General features: G+C 43.2%; 1 protein-coding gene across 4 annotated transcripts in view; it reads right to left on the reverse strand.

The window, feature by feature from the left end:
* Positions 1-7,275: 7,275 nt before the first annotated feature.
* The window catches only part of LOC111967748 (ephrin type-B receptor 2), a 154,471-nt gene continuing 141,734 nt past the window's right edge, over positions 7,276-20,012 (reverse strand). For 3 of the 4 annotated variants that reach the window (XM_070444950.1, XM_023993086.2, XM_023993077.2), the window contains 5 exons: positions 16,613-16,828; positions 16,153-16,302; positions 14,694-14,929; positions 13,718-13,873; positions 7,276-12,948 (listed from right to left, as the gene is read on the reverse strand). In XM_070444950.1, the coding sequence (XP_070301051.1) occupies positions 12,840-12,948; positions 13,718-13,873; positions 14,694-14,929; positions 16,153-16,302; positions 16,613-16,828 (867 nt within the window). In that variant the 3' untranslated portion in view covers positions 7,276-12,839. The remainder of the gene's footprint in view (positions 12,949-13,717; positions 13,874-14,693; positions 14,930-16,152; positions 16,303-16,612; positions 16,829-20,012) is intronic. The other variant, XM_023993095.2, reaches the window with a different exon arrangement.

Below are 20,012 nucleotides of genomic sequence, written 5' to 3' on the forward strand. Positions count from 1 at the left end.
TATTTTTCTTATTCTTCAAAAAAGAAATCCACCCATAGGAGCCCACTCTCAATGTTCAAAATATACCAGAGAGCATAAATTAGCCACAGAGGATCAATAGTTTCTGAAAAATAACAGTGGATTAAGTTTTATCACAAGCACATACAGGTATCTGCCAAAATTAAGGAAACACCAACATAAAGTGTCTTTCAAGGGTGTTGCCAGAACACTTTCAATGCGCCTTGGCATATATTCTACAAGTGGACCTTAACACCATGCACCCCACAAAATGCACCCCACACCATAACATATACTTTGTATCCATTGTTTACTCAAGTGTTTCCTGTATTTTGGCAGTTACCGGTATGCCTACAGTCGGGAAGGCCTACAGTCAGAAAGGCTGCAGTTTGGGCAGCATGTGTGACAAATATAGGCTACAGCTTGTTGTGTTGTGGCCATAGACATAATGTAACCTCTCAACCTGGCAATTTGACTGTTAAACTCATTAGGTACACTATAGCAGCTACTCATTTCAGTCATTTGTTWGGTATTAAAAAATTCCCCGGGCCCTATGATTTCTTAAGTTTGTGGTCCAAGAAAAAMTTGGCCCAAAAAATTGCCCTTTGTAAGTTCTTTTAATGCAATTATACATCATTTTATTGACTGGAGACGAGCAGAAAACTAATGAGAGCATGTAGCAGCACCAGAGATGTTTTGATTTCTATACAGGCTATYGTTAWAAAAYAGTATTGTCTAWGTTGGGAGCAGTGCTGAAGTTGACTATGAATTGTAAAAAATTGAGCGCAACAGAACCAGTTAGAAGTGAAGTATCTGATCATCAATGACTTTGAGAAAAAGCCATTTGTTGTTTAACACAGCAGCCGCATATCATCAGGTAGGCATATATGCACTTGTAACTTTTTTTCATTTGGGAAACTATCATTTTCTAATTTCATATCAAATCAAAGTCAATTTGTCACATGCGCCGAATACAACAGGTGTAGACCTTACAGTGAAATGCTTACTTACAGGCTCTAACCAACAGTGCAAAAAAGGTATTAGGTGAACAGTAGGTAAGTGAAGAAATAAAAACAACAGTAAAAAGACAGTGAAAAATAACAGTAGCGAGGCTATATACAGGCACCGGTTGGTCAGGCTGATTGAGGTAGTATGTACATGTAGATATGGTTAAAGTGACTATGCATATATGATAAACAGAGAGTAGCAGTAGCGTAAAATAGGGGTTGGCGGGTGGTGGGTGGCGGGACACAATGCAGATAGCCCGGTTAGCCAATGTGCGGGGGCACTGGTTGGTCGGGCCAATTGAGGTAGTATGTACATTMATGTATAGTTAAAGTGACTATGCATATATGATAAACAGAGAGTASCAGCAGCGTAAAAGATTCATMCGAGAAAATAACTTTACCCCAGTCCTCAGCAGTCCAATCCCTGTACCTTTTGCAGAATATCAGTCTGTCCCTGATCTTTTTCCTGGAGAGAAGTGGCTTCTTTTGTCACGAACGTCGTTGTAAGGATTGTCGGACCAAAGTGCAGCGTAGTATGGGTTCAACATATTTATTAGAGAACCGGCACAAAAAAACAATAAAGCACAAACGAAATGTGAAGCTAATGGCGTGCTCACAGGCAACTGGCCAAAAACAACATCCCACAAAAACCCCAGTGGGAAAAGGCTGCCTAAATATGATCCCCAATCAGAGACAACGATAGACAGCAACCTCTGATTGAGAACYATACCAGGCCAACCTAGAAATAAAAAAACTAGAGTACCCACCCTAGTCACACCCCGACCTAACCAACATAGAGAATAATAGGCTCTCTATGGTTAGGGCATGACATCTTTGCTGCCCTTCTTGACACCAGGCCATCYTCCAAAAGTCTTCGCCTCACTGTGCGTGCAGATGCACTCACACCTGCCTGCTGCCATTCCTGAACAAGCTCTGTACTGGTGGTGCCCCGATCCCGCAGCTGAATCAACTTTAGGAGACGTCCTGGTGCTTGCTGTACTTTCTTGGGCGCCCTGAAGCCTTCTTCACAACAATTGAACCGCTCTCCTTGAAGTTCTTGATGATCYGATAAATGGTTGATTTAGGTGCAATCTTACTGGCAGCAATATCCTTGCCTGTGAAGCCCCTTTGTGCAAAGCAATGATGACGGCACGTGTTTCCTTGCAGTTAACCATGACTGACAGAGGAAGAACAATGATTCCAAGCACCACCCTCCTTTTGAAGCTTCCAGTCTGTTATTCGAACTCAATCAGCATGACAGAGTGATCTCCAGCCTTGTCCTCGTCAACACTCACACCTGTGTTAACGAGAGAATCACTGACATGTCAGCTGATCCATTTGTGGCAGGGCTGAACTGCAGTGGAAATGTTTTTGGGGGATTCAGTTCATTTGCATGGCAAAGAGGGAATTGCAATTCATCTGATCACTCTTCATAACATTCTGGAGTATATGCAAATTGCCATCATACAAACTGAGGCAGCAGACTTTGTGAAAATTAATATTTGTGTCATTCTCAAAACTTTTGGCCATGACTGTACATTTACAAACAGTGGATATGGCAGTCGGAGATTGCCCCTTATAACTTTAAGTTTAGAAATACCAAAAATGTAATATTAGGCAACATCATGGCACAACACCATACTGGCAGCAAATGTATTTATTTTATTAATTCAATTAAATTTTATTTGTGTAATGCAACAATCAAAAAATTATTTACTCACCACCCATTCAATCAATTAGATATTTTCAACTTTTACATTTATTTGACATTTTATGGATATTATGCTAAAATAGTTTCTAATGCAAAATGTCTGCCTGTATAGGGAACAGCTGGGAGCAGTTCTATAAAAGCAGAGTCCAGCATATCTCTAATAAAATCTGTTTATTTGTCCTACGCACACTATATGGCAAGGGTGTGTGTTTAGTGTGTGAGTGTAYGTGTGGTGCAAGAGTGTCAGTGTATATGTCTGTGTAAATGAGGATGGAGTCTTATGAGTGTGTATAGAGGCATTCCAGGTAGAGTCAGTGCACGTGGGTTTAGGTGGTCAGCCATTGATTAGCTGTTCACCAGTGTCATTGCTTGGAGGTAGAAGCTATATCTGAGCATGTTGGTAATACCTGATGCTCAGGTTCAGCTTGCCAGAGGGTGGTGGGCAGGACAGTCGGTGATGTGTACACCAAGGAACTTGAAGTTCTTGACCATATCCACTGCAGCCATGTTGATGTGGATGGGGTATCCCTCCTCTACTTCCTGTAGAAAACAATCAACTCTTTGGTTGAGATCTGTAGTCTTGAAGCAAGCTCGCCACCCTGCACACCTCAAGAGAGACTTGGTGGAAGACTAGAGACCAAGAATAGCAGAATAAGTGCTGGATTCCCAGCTGATAAGGTTGAGGTAAATTATATTGGCATCGCAACCTTTTTACACACAGATGGTTGAAAATGTTGTGTCCGGATCCCTGCTCATTGTGCCACTATGATGTCTAGRTGCAGCCGTCGGGATCAAGATTAGGCAGAGAGAAGGTCACACTCTTTCTGGGGGACACTGGTGTCTCTCTGGGCTGGTTTGCACTGCGTTGTGCACACAGTGCCTGCTATTTCCATCACTTGGCACTACGCAGCACCACCGTCAGGAGATGACGTAAACTCTGTAGAGCACAGACAGGCTTGATAAGGTTATACACAGACACAGACATACACAAGGACAGGAAGATAGACAGACACTCACAGACAAGACACACAGATGAATAGACACACACACACACACACACACGCACACACACAGACAAACATACACTATCTATCAGAAAATGAACCACTGCATGCACACACACCTGCGCCTTGTTGTGCAGTTCTATGCTGGCTTCTGAAGCTGCCCTCAGTAGCTGGTAAGATAATGGTAAAATAAAGTGTTTTTACAAAAGCTTATGCCTGTAGAACTGGGAAGCTGTGTGCACCCTCTACTGAGTCCTGTGTTGCTCCACAACCTGGAATAGAACACAACAGGTTTTTACATTTCAGTAATTGAACAGATGCACTTATCCAGAGTGACTTACAGTAGTGAGTGCATATATTTTCATAATGGTCACCAATGGGAATTGAACCCACAATCCTGGCATTGCAAGCAGCATGCAATACCAACTGAACCACACGTGATCGACGTCAAATCCTATGGTCAGGAGTTGACAAGACAGCACAAAAACATCTGGGACCAGACTATACATCCACATGGTCAGCTGCAGAGAGCATGCAGGAAAATGTATATTGCTCCACTACAATGAGATGGATCATGTCTAATGGGTTTGARTTGGGATGCCAGATGCTATTGAAACGTGTGTCCAGATGTTATCTTTGCCTGTAGACTGAGGATCCGGGACAAACGCCAGAGGGACAGTTCTGTCTGCTCTGCCTTCTGGGTGAAACACACTCTGTAATATAACGGACAGGAACTAACCCCAACAGTCAGAGGTTCCACTAATATAATATGGAATTGTTTTACGATGGTCATACCATTGATCATTTAACTATTTTATTTGGAATTTTAGAACCCTTTAGGTATAAGAAAAATACGTATTTTGGGGTATAAAATATCGAATTTGGCCTTTACTAATATAGCCCATAGAAACGCATTGAATAACACAGTAATAAATGGAAAAAAATAGTAAAAAAATAAAGTGTCTGTCCAATATCTACAAGATATAAGCTCAGGAAATATTTGTGTTTTTTTGGACACATATTTAACCCCTTATTTTTGTTGGCACAAAACTACCTCCATACTTCCATTCATTTGTATGGCTTACCTTCAGACAATTCCCTTGACCGTTGTGTGGGTCATAGAGCAAATGGAGAACACCATCGTGTTCATATTTCTATAGAGTGGTCATATTAGTTTGTTTGGACGCTACAGACATTTTCTTGAGAAGACACAAACACCGCTGTAGCTCAGCCACCTTCCACCGCAGATGTGGAAGGCCGACATAGGAGGATGCAGTGGATTGAGAGGCAGCCTATGCAAAAAAACTGATAACTCTTGCTTAAACTGATGGGGAATTTTTTATTACGTKACTTAGATTGTCGCACAGAATTTAATATTAACAAAGTTGAGAAATAAATATAGTAGGCCTATCCTTTAGAAAGCTGATGGGATCCTCCTCTTTTTAACATGGGCTTATAGGAACACATTACATTCCATGCATCAACCAGCTATGAGGAGCTGGCTCTCGCTGAGCAACAGGTGATCCTATTGCGCATAAACTGTGAATGGCAGGGCTCTCACGAAGTGCTTGATTTGATTTTCAATTGCATTTGCATTGATGTCAGAGTGGTTAGTGGGACAATAGAACTGAGTGCTAGACCATTAGCCACTAGCCGTTAGCAAGTTTGGTAGGCTGCTAACGACCATCAGCGGTGTCAGAGTGCAGTTTTGGAGAAGCCTAGCTACCGCGATTCAACGGTCAAGTGRAATTTGACTGCGGTCATGACTCGTGACTGCCAGTGTGGCAGTAATATGGTCACTGTATCAGCCATAGCACAAAACCTCTCTGTCCTCCATACCTGCTGGGACAGATTACCAGTTGTTCACCGCTGTCGTTCCCTATGAGACTGAGCCCCCAAAGCCAGGTCATACAGAACTCTCCAATCCCTACTGCAGATGTCCAGAATCCTTGGACACATAAAATATTTTTTTCTAAATAAAAGGCTTTTTGGCAGCCTGTATTACATTAGCCACTGTGTCATAACTCTGGCTCCTGGTTGAAGCTTTCAGTTTGTTGTTGATTAGGAGCAGTTGTGTAGAAATCAGACCCAGCTCTCCCTATCCCAGTGGAACCTTTATGGACTATTTAATTCTAATGCCACATTCTAACATGACCTCAGGTGGGCCTGGGTTCATAAATCCTCTGCCTTCTACACAGCCGACGTTTGAACTCTAACCTATAGACTCAGAATGACCTCGGAAGAGCTTTGTATCTGCATATCTCTCAGACATGGTTGTGGAAAACCCTGCATTACGTGATCCACCAAGGGAGTAGTGACATTTGCAGCAAGGCAGCTACATCAGTAACAAACAAACTGATGATGAATGATCAGTAAGCCACACGCTGACACACAGAGAGAGAGGTTGGGCTGGGTTGGAGGGATATATGGCCTGCAGTATAAGTCCATTGATTCCATTGATCGCTATACTTCTATCATGAGATACTGCTGCTTCAACTCAAACACACAACATAAACTCAAGAAAACACAATTTTTCTATTGTGTAAACATTGTTCTTACACAGACAGTAGTGACTGAAATGCTAATATACCTTAATTTTGAACAAATGTAGCAATCAATCACATACATTTGCCTCTAATTTCCTCTCTATAAACCCCCCCCCCCCCACACACACACATACTGTCCCCATTTTTTTGTTGTTTTTGTTGCGATTCTGTCCATACATCTGAGATGACAGGCATTTCCCAACCTGCTCTCACGGTCGGCCCTACTGGGCCCAAAGTCATCACAGTTAACAACGTGTAAAGATAGACTCGCGGGTGGTCGAGATTAGAAGGAGAACAGGTTTGGTCTGCCAGCAGGGTCTCGSCACTGAACTCCTGAACCCCCTCTCCTGCTCACGGGGTAAACCTTTTAGCACACACGCCAGTCTTAGTGAGTTCACACCGAGTTCACACCGTCTCTAGCCTTTCACACATCAACTGCTAATGAGGCCTCAAAAACTGAGAGGAAGGTGAAGAKATTCTGACCTCCATTCAGGAACGTCAGCTTGGGGGGGAACTGTACAGAACTTTCTTCTAATGAATATAGACATGGAACCAGAAAAAATGTGTGGTGCTGCGAGTGAGTGAGAGATGTGATTTGTGAGTTGGCCCAAAAACTGTGGGMCAAAAAAAATAAAAAAGACACTTACATGTTCATATTTTCATATGGAAAAGACATAGTTACATAAAATATGCTGTATTTTACTTCACAGATGCCCTTCCCTCTAACAGAAAATAAAAATAGAATTCTTTCACAACTGCATTTCCCATAATTGTACCAAAAACACCACAATATTTYTATTTATATGCACATATTTTTAGCGGGTTTGAGCCCAAACTGGCTGGTGTAATGCTTATAAACTGTCAGGTCAATGTGGTTCAAAATAGCCCCTCGTCATACAGCGTAACAATTACATAAGTACTATGAAGAGATGCCCACTGTAGCTGAAATTATTTCACATGGTCATACAGAGGACAACAGTGAAAATATAATCATTTCCATAATACAGTGGTATAACAGATCTCATTTTTTTATTGAGGAGAGTCAAGTTGGGCTTTCCATTTTTAGAAAATAAACCAATTACAATATTACAAATAATGAAATTGTTACATCATTCACAGGGTTACAGTCAATGTACATTTATACAGAAATACAGGACCTCCCACATCAGTCACAGTGGTCAGGGCCGGCACTGTTCTACGAGGGCTACAACAGGCCAGGGGAGACAGGGCCATCTTCAGCCTGTCTTCACCAACAGCCAGAGAGGTAAGAACATAGGGGAGGAAGGGGGATGTGGGGGGATAAGACAACGTAAGGAACACATGGAAATTTGTCACAACTAGACTGCTATTAGCCACCATGTCAGTAGAGGGGGCTCTGACGCTTTACGTAAGAGAGTTATCCACAGGAGCCATTTTCTATACACACAGAACTGACTGCCACAAAGGCAGGCAGGCAGACTGCTGCTCGGGGCATATTTGGATGGTCCACAAACACAGACCAATGAGTACGAGCCGGCACAGCTTGTGTTTATGCACACTGTCATGTAATTGTAACATTGAGACATAATGGTTTTCGTCCGTCCTTCAAAAATCGGAACACAGTAGGGGAAATGTTCTTTGCGTCCGCAATGCATTGAATCAACATCTCAGATACATTGGTTTTGATTTATAAATAAAAGATTGTTATGCATTAGTTAACATGCRCATTGACAGTGAAACATCAACTGTATCTGCMGATACAAGCCATTGAAACAAAGACAAGCGTTTTAGATGTACAAAACCGCAGAGGACAGAGTTCTGTGATACTGGAGCAAGGTATCTTGTTTATTCCAAACAAAGAACCCTACTGCAAAAAAACACAGTTATATTCTGTTCTCAATGTTTAATCATAATGCATCTATGCTCCTTTATTTCTGATCTGTCGCATGAGCCTGGACATTGAAAACGGAGAGTATGAAGGAGATTGCCCTGCACTGTTAAATAATTGTAGTGATGGTAGCCCAAGATTTTATGTTTGTGAAGCACATAGTACATMAAAAATAACTACAGAATATATTTGGGTGTTTTTTCTTCAGAAATTGAGCATTTTTGATGTACTCATGAAAAATGGAAACTCATGAAAGTGTAAAGTTGCTGTCTAGAAAATGCCTGTTATTTCAGTGGCCTTGGGAAGAAAAACACACAATCATTCAACAAAAAACTATRTGTGTGTGTTTATACCTTTTTAGCTTCTCCTCGTCTTCAACTAGCTGCAAAATCTCAACAATGTAAAAATATCCTTGATTCCATCTATGTATAAAGTAACCCATATGCAGTACTTATGGTGGTGCTTTAAAACCTTTAATTTCACACCAGAGATAACTATTGAGTGAGACATCACATGAGATATTGTGGCATAATGACCATCATGGATTCACACAGGGAAGTCTAATCCTCACAGTGTGAGCAGAACCTATTCTGAAAACCCCCCCATCATAATCCCATCAGATCGATTAATCACATACTACAGGTCCATTACAATGGGCCCAGAAAGGACCACTGTGCCAAGGGGTTTTATCAGAAGGCATGGGCTTTGAAACAGTACCACAKAGCTCTACTGGAGGCTATCAATGTTTTAAAAATAAAAGAAAGAGGGTTGACAGCTTTTTTTCCGGCGAATAGCAAATGATAGCTCTGGATGAACTATGGGTGAAAGAACAAGGTTTCTTTATGCCATTAGGTTCAGATACAGAATAAATAAATAGTTCACACAGTGCTTTCAGCAGTCTCCATAGCGCCACAATGAGCAACCAATAAAAGTGTTGACTCAACACCTTCTGAATCTAGATTCTCTCAACAAAGTAACACACCAAACCTACTCCTCCAAGAATAATTCAAGACAATAAAAACACTTTCTTAATACCTATATTTACSTTCCTATAACTCTAAATACGAGTCCACCACTACTGTGTGTTTTAGTTCATCATTATAAAAAAAATCATACTGTATTTTGATTGAACGTCACATGGGGAAACATAGTTTGTTTAAGCACCCCCGCTTAATCACCTTAATATGACACTATCACCAAACAGCTCAGAGAGCATGAATGGAGACATTTGCAAGTGACACAAGACTCCGTCTGTCTGTTTTCAGCATAAATATTAGTGCTGTACTGCTGAGCCTGATTTCCTGAACAGAAATTGCCCTGACAGTGGGATATCTGTCTATATCTTGGGAAGACTGACTCAGCCTGCTGGCTCTTTACTGAATATCACTGAGGTGCCCTCAAATATGTGCCCTCAAAGTGTTTTGAGATGGAAAGGAAGATTATTTAGCAAATTTATTTTTTAAAGGAAACAGCACGGTGGCATCAGTGATAGTTGGGTCACAGAATAATTTAYCCTTTCACTCTGGGCAATGACTAACAGTGAGAGTGATGTACTTCCTGCTGTTTCATCTGTCATGGAGTCTGCACTGGAATATGCAGGGTGACACAGTACTGTAGACAGAAAACTAAAGGGAGGATGATGTTACAGAAGCTGGATGAAAACCCCAATGCKCCTGCCCAAGGTTTGTAAAGACTCTGGATGGCCATATGGGTTAATGGGTGGAATAAGATGGGGACTAAGTGACAGATGAGAGCTAAGGTGGGATTTCACTCCTTTTGTGCTGAGGGGTCAAATGCTAAGGCCTATATAGGACACCTCTCCTGTTCTGTTCAGACAGCAAAGTGCCTCAAAACAGACAGCGGACACCTGATGATGCTTAAGGAAGGACGACCTTTTGTGGAAGAACCTCAGCTTACATAGCCACCTGCTGTGAGACCAACACGGGGCCCTCAGGTTGTGTGTTGCCTATATAAATTCTGTCTGTTTGTTAAACAAACCTGGTCTGTCAACATGACAACATGCAGAGTCACTTTAGTCAAGGATCTGAGAAAGCAGAGCACAGAGGACAGTGGGAGGAGAAGAGCAGGGAATCTGAGGCGTGTGTTTAGCTCTGAGGAGAAATAGACGGAATCACTGTCTGGTCAGCGGGTCTGTGATCAGGCTGTGGACCCCCACTAGGAATGAAAATGTCTGAGCAATGGGCCCCAGATAGAGATCCATGTCTGGCTCCTCAGTCTATATCGAGTACTGGGCCTGTCTCAGTGGATCTATCCATTAGTACTGATCTCATTTGCCTGAGTTTGTAAACTGTGTGATTTACCATCTCTAGGGAATCCATGGGTTTTGACTAACACAGGACCTCCCCAGGCTCCCTAACCCCTCAAACAACACATCGGCCTCAWTGACATTGACAATGATAGATAGCTTTCCGTTCATCAGACAGCTATTCACAGAAGCCATATAGTAAATGCAATATGTATCTATAAAATGAAAATAGAAGTCTCAAGGACTCCACTTATCAGAAATGTTTGTGCACCAACAATGATTTCCTAAAATTCCACAAGGGCATGGAGGCCCATTGTATCGTATGATCTGTGTTCACACACCCTGCCAATAGACTACTTGGAAAAGCTGTCACAAGTGCTCCCCATCATCCATGATGTACAATAATTATAATAATATGTGTAAAATAATCCACTATCCCATGCTAATGTTACTTACTGCCCAGTTGTGAAAAGATTTGTCCGTGACCATACCAATGTGAGATAACCATATGTGGTGTTAAAACCCTAACACTTCAATATAAAGTTACTTTAAATTAAAAACGAAACTGGAAAAAAAAGCTAAATATAATGTAAGCATTATACACTATATTTTGTAAAGTGTATCAAATCCAAGCGCTTACGGAACAGTGTTCTGTAAAGTGTAACATATCAAAGCTCTGTGAAATCAATCATTAACTCAGCATGCTATCAAACACTAGCCCTTCAGCTTTGGGAGCTGTTGCTTTGTAACACAGAGCACATTTAGCCACACACACACGCATACACGCGCACGCACGCACTCACGCAGACACACACACACACACACAGTGAAGTTTAAAACACGGGGGGAAACTCTACACTCTTAGAAAAAAGGGTTCCAAAATGGTCCTTCGGCTGTCCCCATAGGAGAAGCCTTTTTGGTTCCAGGTGGAACTCTTTTGGTTCCATGTAGAAACCTCTGTGGAAAGGGTTTTACATGGAACCAAACAGGGTTCTTCAAAGGGTTCTCCTATGGGGACAACTGAAGAACCATTTTAGGTTCTAGATAGTACCTGTTTTTCTAAGAGTGCAGATAATGTGACGACCAAAACATATGTGCCCTCCTATGTAAACATTATAGGGAAAACACCCATAATATGTTATTTTTTTCCATTCATCCATGGAGGAAGTACTGTATGTTTGCTGTTTATTACACTGATTCTTCAAAATCCACAACTAACATCTTGAAAAAATTAAAATGAAATGAATAATAACAACAAAGAAAAACCTCCCTCTAGTCACCCAAAGAAACAATTTAAATCCAYCACTTCCAGGTCTTAGTAACTATGTCTGGCTCATAGTGATGACATCACAGTCCCATTGTCAAGTGCATCTGATATGTACAGGACCATGACATCATCTGAGGTACACAGGGAGGATGTTCCATTTGGCAGGTTGTGATGTTTTCATTGAAAAAATATAAACTTTCCCACGGTGAGAGGAAGCATGGTGAGAGAAAATCTTCAACATTTTCACACAGAAAAATGAAATTACTTGTTATGAGAAAAGGTATTTTGTTTTTATTTTTTAAGTGTTGCTTTAAATTGGTAGATAACTGAATTTCTTGAATTTGTTCATGGTAGAAGTTTCTGCCAAAAGATGTCCATTCCATGGTGCTCACACTATTTTGTCTCCCAAGTCAACYATAGGAGTGTAGATCAAGTTCCTCAGTCTATTCTGCTGTTTGCTTTTGGGGAGGCAGCAAAGATTTATGTTTCTTTCCTGTTTCCCAAGTAAAAAAAAACAACATATAATATTTAAGTTTCTTTTTGAAAGTGATGGTCTTGAAATCTCCCATTTTTCATTGTCTTCTTGTCTGTTGCCCTTTTAAAGGGTAGTCTTTCTAGTCAGTTCACCTAGTTTACATCTATACTTATAGACTCCTTGAGTTTCCTCAACTTTTTTTTCTTTACAAAATTCTTTACAAAATTCTTAAATCAAACAAACCAAAAAATGTAAGAAAAAAGTTCACCRTAAAAAAAAAACGAGGTGGAAGATGGAAGTAGAAATGTGTCGCCAGTCAGTAACCTCTCATGATCCTGGTTCCAAGAAGGAACCTTGTTGGCCACATTGATTGATGTCTGGTCATGTAGACCTGCTGGCCACAAACCTCCAGAGCTGATCCTGAAAGGTTATGGGGACTTTGGATGAGGGGATAGAGGAGGACAGGAGAGGGATTGAAAAAGGGGACCGTGGATGGATGGTTGTTTGGTAGGAAGACAAGGTTCACAGTCAAGCAAAAACACCTCCACTCCATCCGTGAACCCAGAGCCTTGCATCCCAATCCCCTCTTCTCTGCTCCTCTCTCTTCTGCTGTCCTCTCTTCTGCTCTCCTCTCTTCTGCTCTCCTCTCTTCTGCTCTCCTCTCTTCTGCTCTCCTCTCTTCTGCTCCATTCTGGATGGTCAAACTTCCACAGACTGGATCTGGTTAATGGAGGCACGCATCATCTGCACACTGTTCAGGATCTTCTTCTGGTGGCCTGCTAACGTCACGCCCACGCTCAGGATGTCACTGTGGCAGGAGACACAACCACAGGAGTCAGTAGGAAGCCATCACAGACGACACAACAGGTTTTATTGCACAAGTCACATGGCATAAGCCAAGGTAAAATGAACAAGTTAGATCAAGGCTAAATTCTGGGCCCCAGTCTGCCAAATTCCTAATTCAGTCCAAGGCATGACTGCTTACAGTAATTACTCTGTTTGTTGAACAACTTCTTCCATTCAGGAGACAATGGAATGTTTTTGTTTCCTAACCCTAACCCCATGGACTGATGAGCCTTATTTTTKAAAGTATTGTAACCAGTGTTGTGGCTGGAAAATAATTTGAAAACAGAATTGTGCTGATATCCGACGTGACCTTAGGAGGATATTAAGAGATCAAGAGACAATGAGCAGAGTAATGTGTGTCTTACTAAACAGACCTCTGAATGAGTCTATCTGCTAATAGATGTCTTTGTTAAGTTTACTGAGGCAGGAATGTATTCCTAAACATCACAATGTCTGTTCATTCTCCTATATCTTTTCTTTCTTTAAACTGTTGTATAAGAAACCTGGCAGCCACATGGCCAGAGTCTCTACGCTCTGTTCTAGCTCAGAGCAGTTGTGCTGCACAGTTAGTATCTCCTAATGACATACAGTGAGAGGCATATTTATGATGAGCCAGGGGCTGAGCCTGGCAGTCATCCAGGCTTTAAGGTATGATACTGTCAAGGAATAGCCCACCTCCTCCTCATCCTTATCATCCTTATCAGAAACACAGGTCTGGGATCAGCACTTACTCCATGGTCATCTGGGAAACCACATCAAAGCTGGCGAAGTCAGCATTGGCAAAGTTGTCTTTGTACTGGCCCATCTTGATGGCATCCAGCCACTCGTCCACAGTACTGAAGCTGGAGAAGTCTGGAACACTGCGGTCCAGGAGAGGAAGATGGACACTGGAGGGGGACACAGACACAAAGAGTCAAACACAGCTTTAGAGACAGTGTCATTACTCTCTCACCTGTATGATGGAAATCAGTACAGTACACAATAGTGGAAGGCCTACAATAGACTAGTCAATAAGCTAGCCTTCAGGACAAAAGAAAGTAACAGTGGCCATTTTCCTAATCRATTTTGAAGAAAATTATATTTCCAATTGAGGACAATGGATGGATACTGGCAGGCTTAGTGCCAGTATCCACACAGTGTTTCTATTCCACACACCACCAACAATGTAAATATAGAGTAGGATATATGGAATTCAGTATATTTTAACATTCATAGGAAACTGACACCCAGAGAAAATGTGATTGGAAATGTTTTGTTTTGAAATTGTGTAACTGTTTCAAATCCTGAATTGCCTAAAGCATTCATGGAAATTACTTGACCTATCAAATCAAAGGGGATTTATTTACATAACCACTTGGCGCCAAAAGAAACAGGAGACACAATGTTCGGTAGAAATAAATTGTACCATGAATATCAAAACTGTAACCCAAAATTGAAAACATTGAAGGAATCATGTCCTTTGAAATGTCAAAGTGTTTTCCCATCTTTGAGGTCAGATGCATTAAATTATTTTGGATTATATAGTATCTATGGAAATAGGAAAGTAATACTGGAACACAGTCCTGAATATTGTGATGGCTGGCAAGGAGACAGAGGGACACTCGCCTCAAACACACTAATACACAGACAGACAGACATGTAGTGACAGACTAATAGAAAGATAAACTGACGGAGATCTAAGGAGAGCGTGCTAAGTGTTCCACTCACCCTGAAGACAGCGGGGTCATGGCCTTCAGACTGTTGGGGTTGCGGATCATCTTGTCCAGGTTGTTGACAATTTGGCTGAACTTGGGCCGGTTGTTACGGTCCTTCTGCCAGCAGTCAAGCATGAGCTGGTGCAGGGCCGAGGGGCAGTCCATGGGAGGGGGCAGCCGGTAGTCCTGCTCTATGGCATTGATCACCTGCAGGGGGAGACACAGATCTCTAAGGGTTGCTATGAGGCTCTAAAAGGAGGAGAAGGGGGAGGAGAGAGAGAGACGGAAATCCTATTGGAGAGCATCCTCTCACAATTCTCRCAAGCTACTTCTTCTATGATCAGAGTGCTATTTGGCTAACATGTTGATTAATATTTCAGTGATTTCAAATGAGAACTATGTTCTTGAAATACAGTATGCACTGAAAGATAAAACCATAGCAGTGTTACACAAGTAAAAACACATGCCCACACACAAACATAATCCTGCAAGCATTATTGCATTAACAATAATGATAATTTTGAAAAGGTTTTGGCTTGGCTGCATACTTACTGTACCAGTTAAGCATCACAGTAAAGTATCAGGCTAATAGTAATGGCTCTCCACATCCATGCAGACTGTGCCAGCAGTGATTTAATCTTAGTCAGTATGGCCTTTAGAAACYGTGTACAGTAATGTTCCTGCTATACAAATATATACGTTTTCCCAACTCTATGGTCGTTGTTATACCAAAAAGGTGTAGTCTGACAGAGTGGCCAGTGGTGTTGTTGGTGGTGGGAGAGGGTGTGGGGGGACYGTAAGTAGCTCTGGATAAGAATGTCTGCTAAATGACTCAAATGTAAATGTGAAAAAATGGGGGAGGGATCAGGGAGGAGTGGGGAACGACCGGCCCAGAGGAGGGTTCTGACAAGGACCCACGATCCCCTGCTCATTATCACCACCATTATGGAGCTCCATTCAGGCCCAGATTAATCTCATTCAGAGGCCTCCCTCCCAACCAAGACCCAGATGGAGTAGAAACACTATCTAGAGCCCCTAATAAGATAACCGTCGAGCTCCTCAGTCCCTCTTAGCGCATTAGCGTTCACACTTTCAATTTGAAACTATTTTCATTATCTCTCTCCCCATAATTTGCTCTCTTCTCCACCACCCAGAGGGAGCCTGGAAACAGAGGCTCCAGTCAAGAGCAGGAATAGTCTGCGGAGCGTTGCCTTGCATTCCAAATCATCTTATTATCGCTCTGTGGTAACTGGGGGGCTTTCATATTAAACCCGCGTTCGAAAGCTGCTGTTTAGCCAGGGGAAGAGAACCACCATGACAAAACRGATCTCTATGGGGGTTCACATAGAGGTAATAACATTCAGGAATAATCAGACTTTGTTCGAAATTATTTTTAAGCATTTGATGCCATGCTTAGAGTGGTTCTGTTTGACAAATGATATACAGATATATAAAGGTCTATAAATACATACGTCTTGATTGGTCATGTCCCAGTAAGGTCTCTCTCCATAGGACATGACTTCCCACATGACGATACCGTAGCTCCAGACATCACTGGCGGACGTGAACTTCCTGTACTGGATGGCTTCAGGGGCTGTCCATCGGATAGGGATCTTCCCTCCCTGAGAAACACAACACAATGAGGGAACGACCTTATAGAGGGAAGTGAGACGGAAACCTGATCGTCACAGTGTCCTGGCTCTGCAGAGAGATATTATTCACAGCAACAATACTCTGTAATCCAAACTGGGAGATGGATATAACTAAACTCCTGGGAGTGGATGTGTGTGACATGGAATTCCGTAAAAAGGGAGGAGAGGGACAGGTGAAGGGCCTTTGTTATGATGGGTAATGTAGTGTGTGAGGTGTGTGTGTGTGTGTATGTATATGTGTGAGTGTGTGCGGTGTTTGCGGTGACGTCATGGTACTCACCAGGGCACTGGTGTAGGTGGGATCTGACGTGTCGTCCTCCAGGAATCGGGACAGGCCGAAGTCGGATACCTTGCAGACCAGGTTGCTGTTGACCAGGATGTTGCGTGCGGCCAGGTCGCGGTGGACGTAGTTCATGTCGGCCAGGTACTTCATGCCAGAGGCGATGCCACGCAGCATGCCCACCAACTGGATCACTGTGAACTGACCGTCGTTTTGCTGCAAAACAAAAGGATCACAATATGATACATCCCCAAGTCTGAGACTTCCCTCTGTGGGATATAATTGAATAGATATGGCTATAGACTGGGCAGGGCTGGGCTCGGTCTGGCAGGCTGCAGCTGTTCTCCCCCTGGATTGGCCAAGGTTTACCCCATACATGTGGTAAATTCAACTGAGACTGCTCTTCTCTGTGTCACGGAGGCGCTCCGCACTGCTAAAGCTAACTCTCTCTCCTCTGCTCTCATCCTTCTAGACCTATCGGCTGCCTTGATACTGTGAACATCAGATCTCCTCTCCACCCTCTCCGAGCTGGGCATCTCCGGCGCGGCCCACGCTTGGATTTGCGTCCTACCTGACAGGTCGCTCCTACAGGTGGCGTGGCGAGAATCTGTCTCCGCACCACGTGCTCTCACCACTGGTGTCCCCCAGGGCTCTGTTCTAGGCCCTCTCCTATTCTCGCTATACCCCAAGTCACTTGGCTCTGTCATATCCTCACATGGTCTCTCCTATCATTGCTATGCAGACGACACACAATTAATCTTCTCCTTTCCCCTCTGATAACCAGGTGGTGAATCGCATCTCTGCATGTCTGGCAGACATATCAGTGTGGATGACGGATCACCACCTCAAGCTGAACCTCGCAGACGGACTGCTCTTCCTCCGGGAGAGGACTGCCCGTTCCATGATCTCCGCTCACGGTTGACAACTCCATTGTGTCCTCCTCCCAGAGTGCTAAGAACCTTGGCGTGATCCTGACAACACCCTGTCGTTCTCAACTAACATCAAGGCGGTGACCCGTTCCTGTAGGTTCATGTCTACAACATTCGCAGATACGACCCTGCCTCACGCAGGAAGCGGCGCAGGTCCTAATCCAGGCACTTGTCATCTCCCGTCTGGATTACTGCAACTCGCTGTTGTGCTGGGCTCCCTGCCTGTGCCATTAAACCCCTACAACTCATCCAGAACGCGCAGCCCGTCTGGTGTTCAACTTTCCCAAGTTCTCTCACGTCACCCCGCTCCTCCGCTCTCTCCACTGGCTTCCAGTTGAAGCTCGCATCCGCTACAAGACCATGGTGCTTGCCTACGGAGCTGTGGAGGGAACGGCACCTCCGTACCTTCAGGCTCTGATCAGGCCCTACACCCAAACAAGGGCACTGCGTTCATCACCTCTGGCCTGCTCGCCTCCCTACCTCTGAGAAGTACAGTTCCGCTCAGCCCAGTCAAAACTGTTCGCTGCTCTGGCACCCCAATGGTGGAACAAAACTCCCTCACGACGCCAGGTCAGCGGAGTCAATCACCCACTTCCGGAGACACCTGAAACCCCACCTCTTTAAGGAATACTAGGATAGGATAAAGTAATCCTTCTAACCCCCCCCTTAAAAGAGTTAGATGCACTATTGTAAAGTGGTTGTTCCACTGGATATCATAAGGTGAATGCACCAATTTGTAAGTCGCTCTGGATAAGAGCGTCTGCCTAAATGACTTAAATGTAAATGTAAAATGGTGGAGTGTCTGGATCTGGGCTGCAGCTGTGCCTCCACCTGCACCCTCACCACCACCACGAGGACCAGAGATCAACTAGGGAATATCCGGGAGGATCATGACGAGAGATGAGAGAGCATGAGCGTGGACTGACAGGGATGGGGTGGGGACACAGATGGACCACAGATGGACTAGGCCCAGCTGTGTATTCCTCTAGGCATCTTCCCAGKTTATGGTTAGCCAGATCCTCTAGCCTGTGTCTCTGAGTCTCCTCCAAACTCTTCGCTGCTCATTAGCAGAGCAAGGAGTTCTCCTCACGTCCACCAGCTCCTCATGCACCACAGCAATTAAGTCTTATGCATTATTCATGAGGCTGAATTCCCTAATAAATACACAGCTCCTCGTAATCCCTGCATCCCTGCACTGTGTTTGCATATACTTTAATTGGGAAGATTCTTCCACCAAAGTAATTTGGATCGGGTTAGCAGACAGAGAGGTATCATTTCTATCATATAGATCTATGGCTAATACATGCTCTGTGCAATTTTTGATTCAATCCCAATTCTAGTCATAATGATGGAGATAATGTTTCTAAAGAAAGCTTTCTTTCTGATCGTTATATGGCCCCCCAACTTTTGCTACTTCCTCTGCCCGTTGTTGTCTCCATCCATCTATTAGCTGTGATTTATCTAGTCCTCTCTCCCTTGCAGATGCTTCATAGAAGTGGGGGCTGCACCAGGTGATCCTTCAGCTGGCAGCTCCCATCTAAGGTGGTCTCCCCTGCTGCTCCATCCTCTTTCACAGAGCGMCATGTTCTAAAGCGCTGACGTGTTCAGAAAATGTTGTCAAAAGCTGTCACAGTGAGGTGCCACAGTGACACTGTTGCTTGGAATACAATGTGCTGTCAAATATGCTTAACACACAGAAACACACAGACACATACACACACACAACCCATCAAATTCAAGAGTGAGTTGGCACACAGTGTCTCAGAGATTTGAAGCAGAATGCTAATAAAGTTCATGTTTTGCTTCTCTAGCAGTAGACAGAGCASCAGTCTGCTGACAGGCGGCTGGCTGGATCCTTTTTTAAAGGCAGGATTTTGATGTATATTTTGATCCATAGAGGAAGAGTTTACRTCTCAGGTTTATAATATCCTCCCATAGCTCAGAGCTGACACTTGTCAGTGTGCTTTCTGCCCTGAGTCGTGAAAGCCTTACTCAGTATGATCTATGTAGAGGTAGACAATCACAATGTGATGAGGAGTGACAACTAGGGCTATGACAGAGGTGGTGGAGGGAGGTGTTTTCCATATAGACACAGTAGAAACATCAGACATTTCCAAACATAAACATAGTGATTCATATCAAACATGAAACCCTTGGCCCTTATTGAATTGATTTGTTTTCCATATTTAATCATTCTCACAATGATTTAAAGTGAAGTAACTCTAATAAGGAAAAATGTCATCCTTTATTTTTGTGAAGTTCAGACATGTCCAATTTCCATTAATCCCTAGCTCTTTCCTACTCAGTTTTTTCTCACTCACTTCAAACTCACAATGAGTCCAATTAGAGGATATGAAAGCTTGTGGACACACAGTCACATGCTCCCGTTCAGCTGAAATGCTACAGACAGGCAGCACAGGACTGGCTGACAACAGACAGCAGCCTTTCACCTACAAGCCAACTTCATTCTC

The sequence above is a fragment of the Salvelinus sp. IW2-2015 genome, linkage group LG1 (genome assembly GCF_002910315.2).
Source record: "Salvelinus sp. IW2-2015 linkage group LG1, ASM291031v2, whole genome shotgun sequence".
NCBI lineage: Eukaryota > Metazoa > Chordata > Actinopteri > Salmoniformes > Salmonidae > Salvelinus > Salvelinus sp. IW2-2015.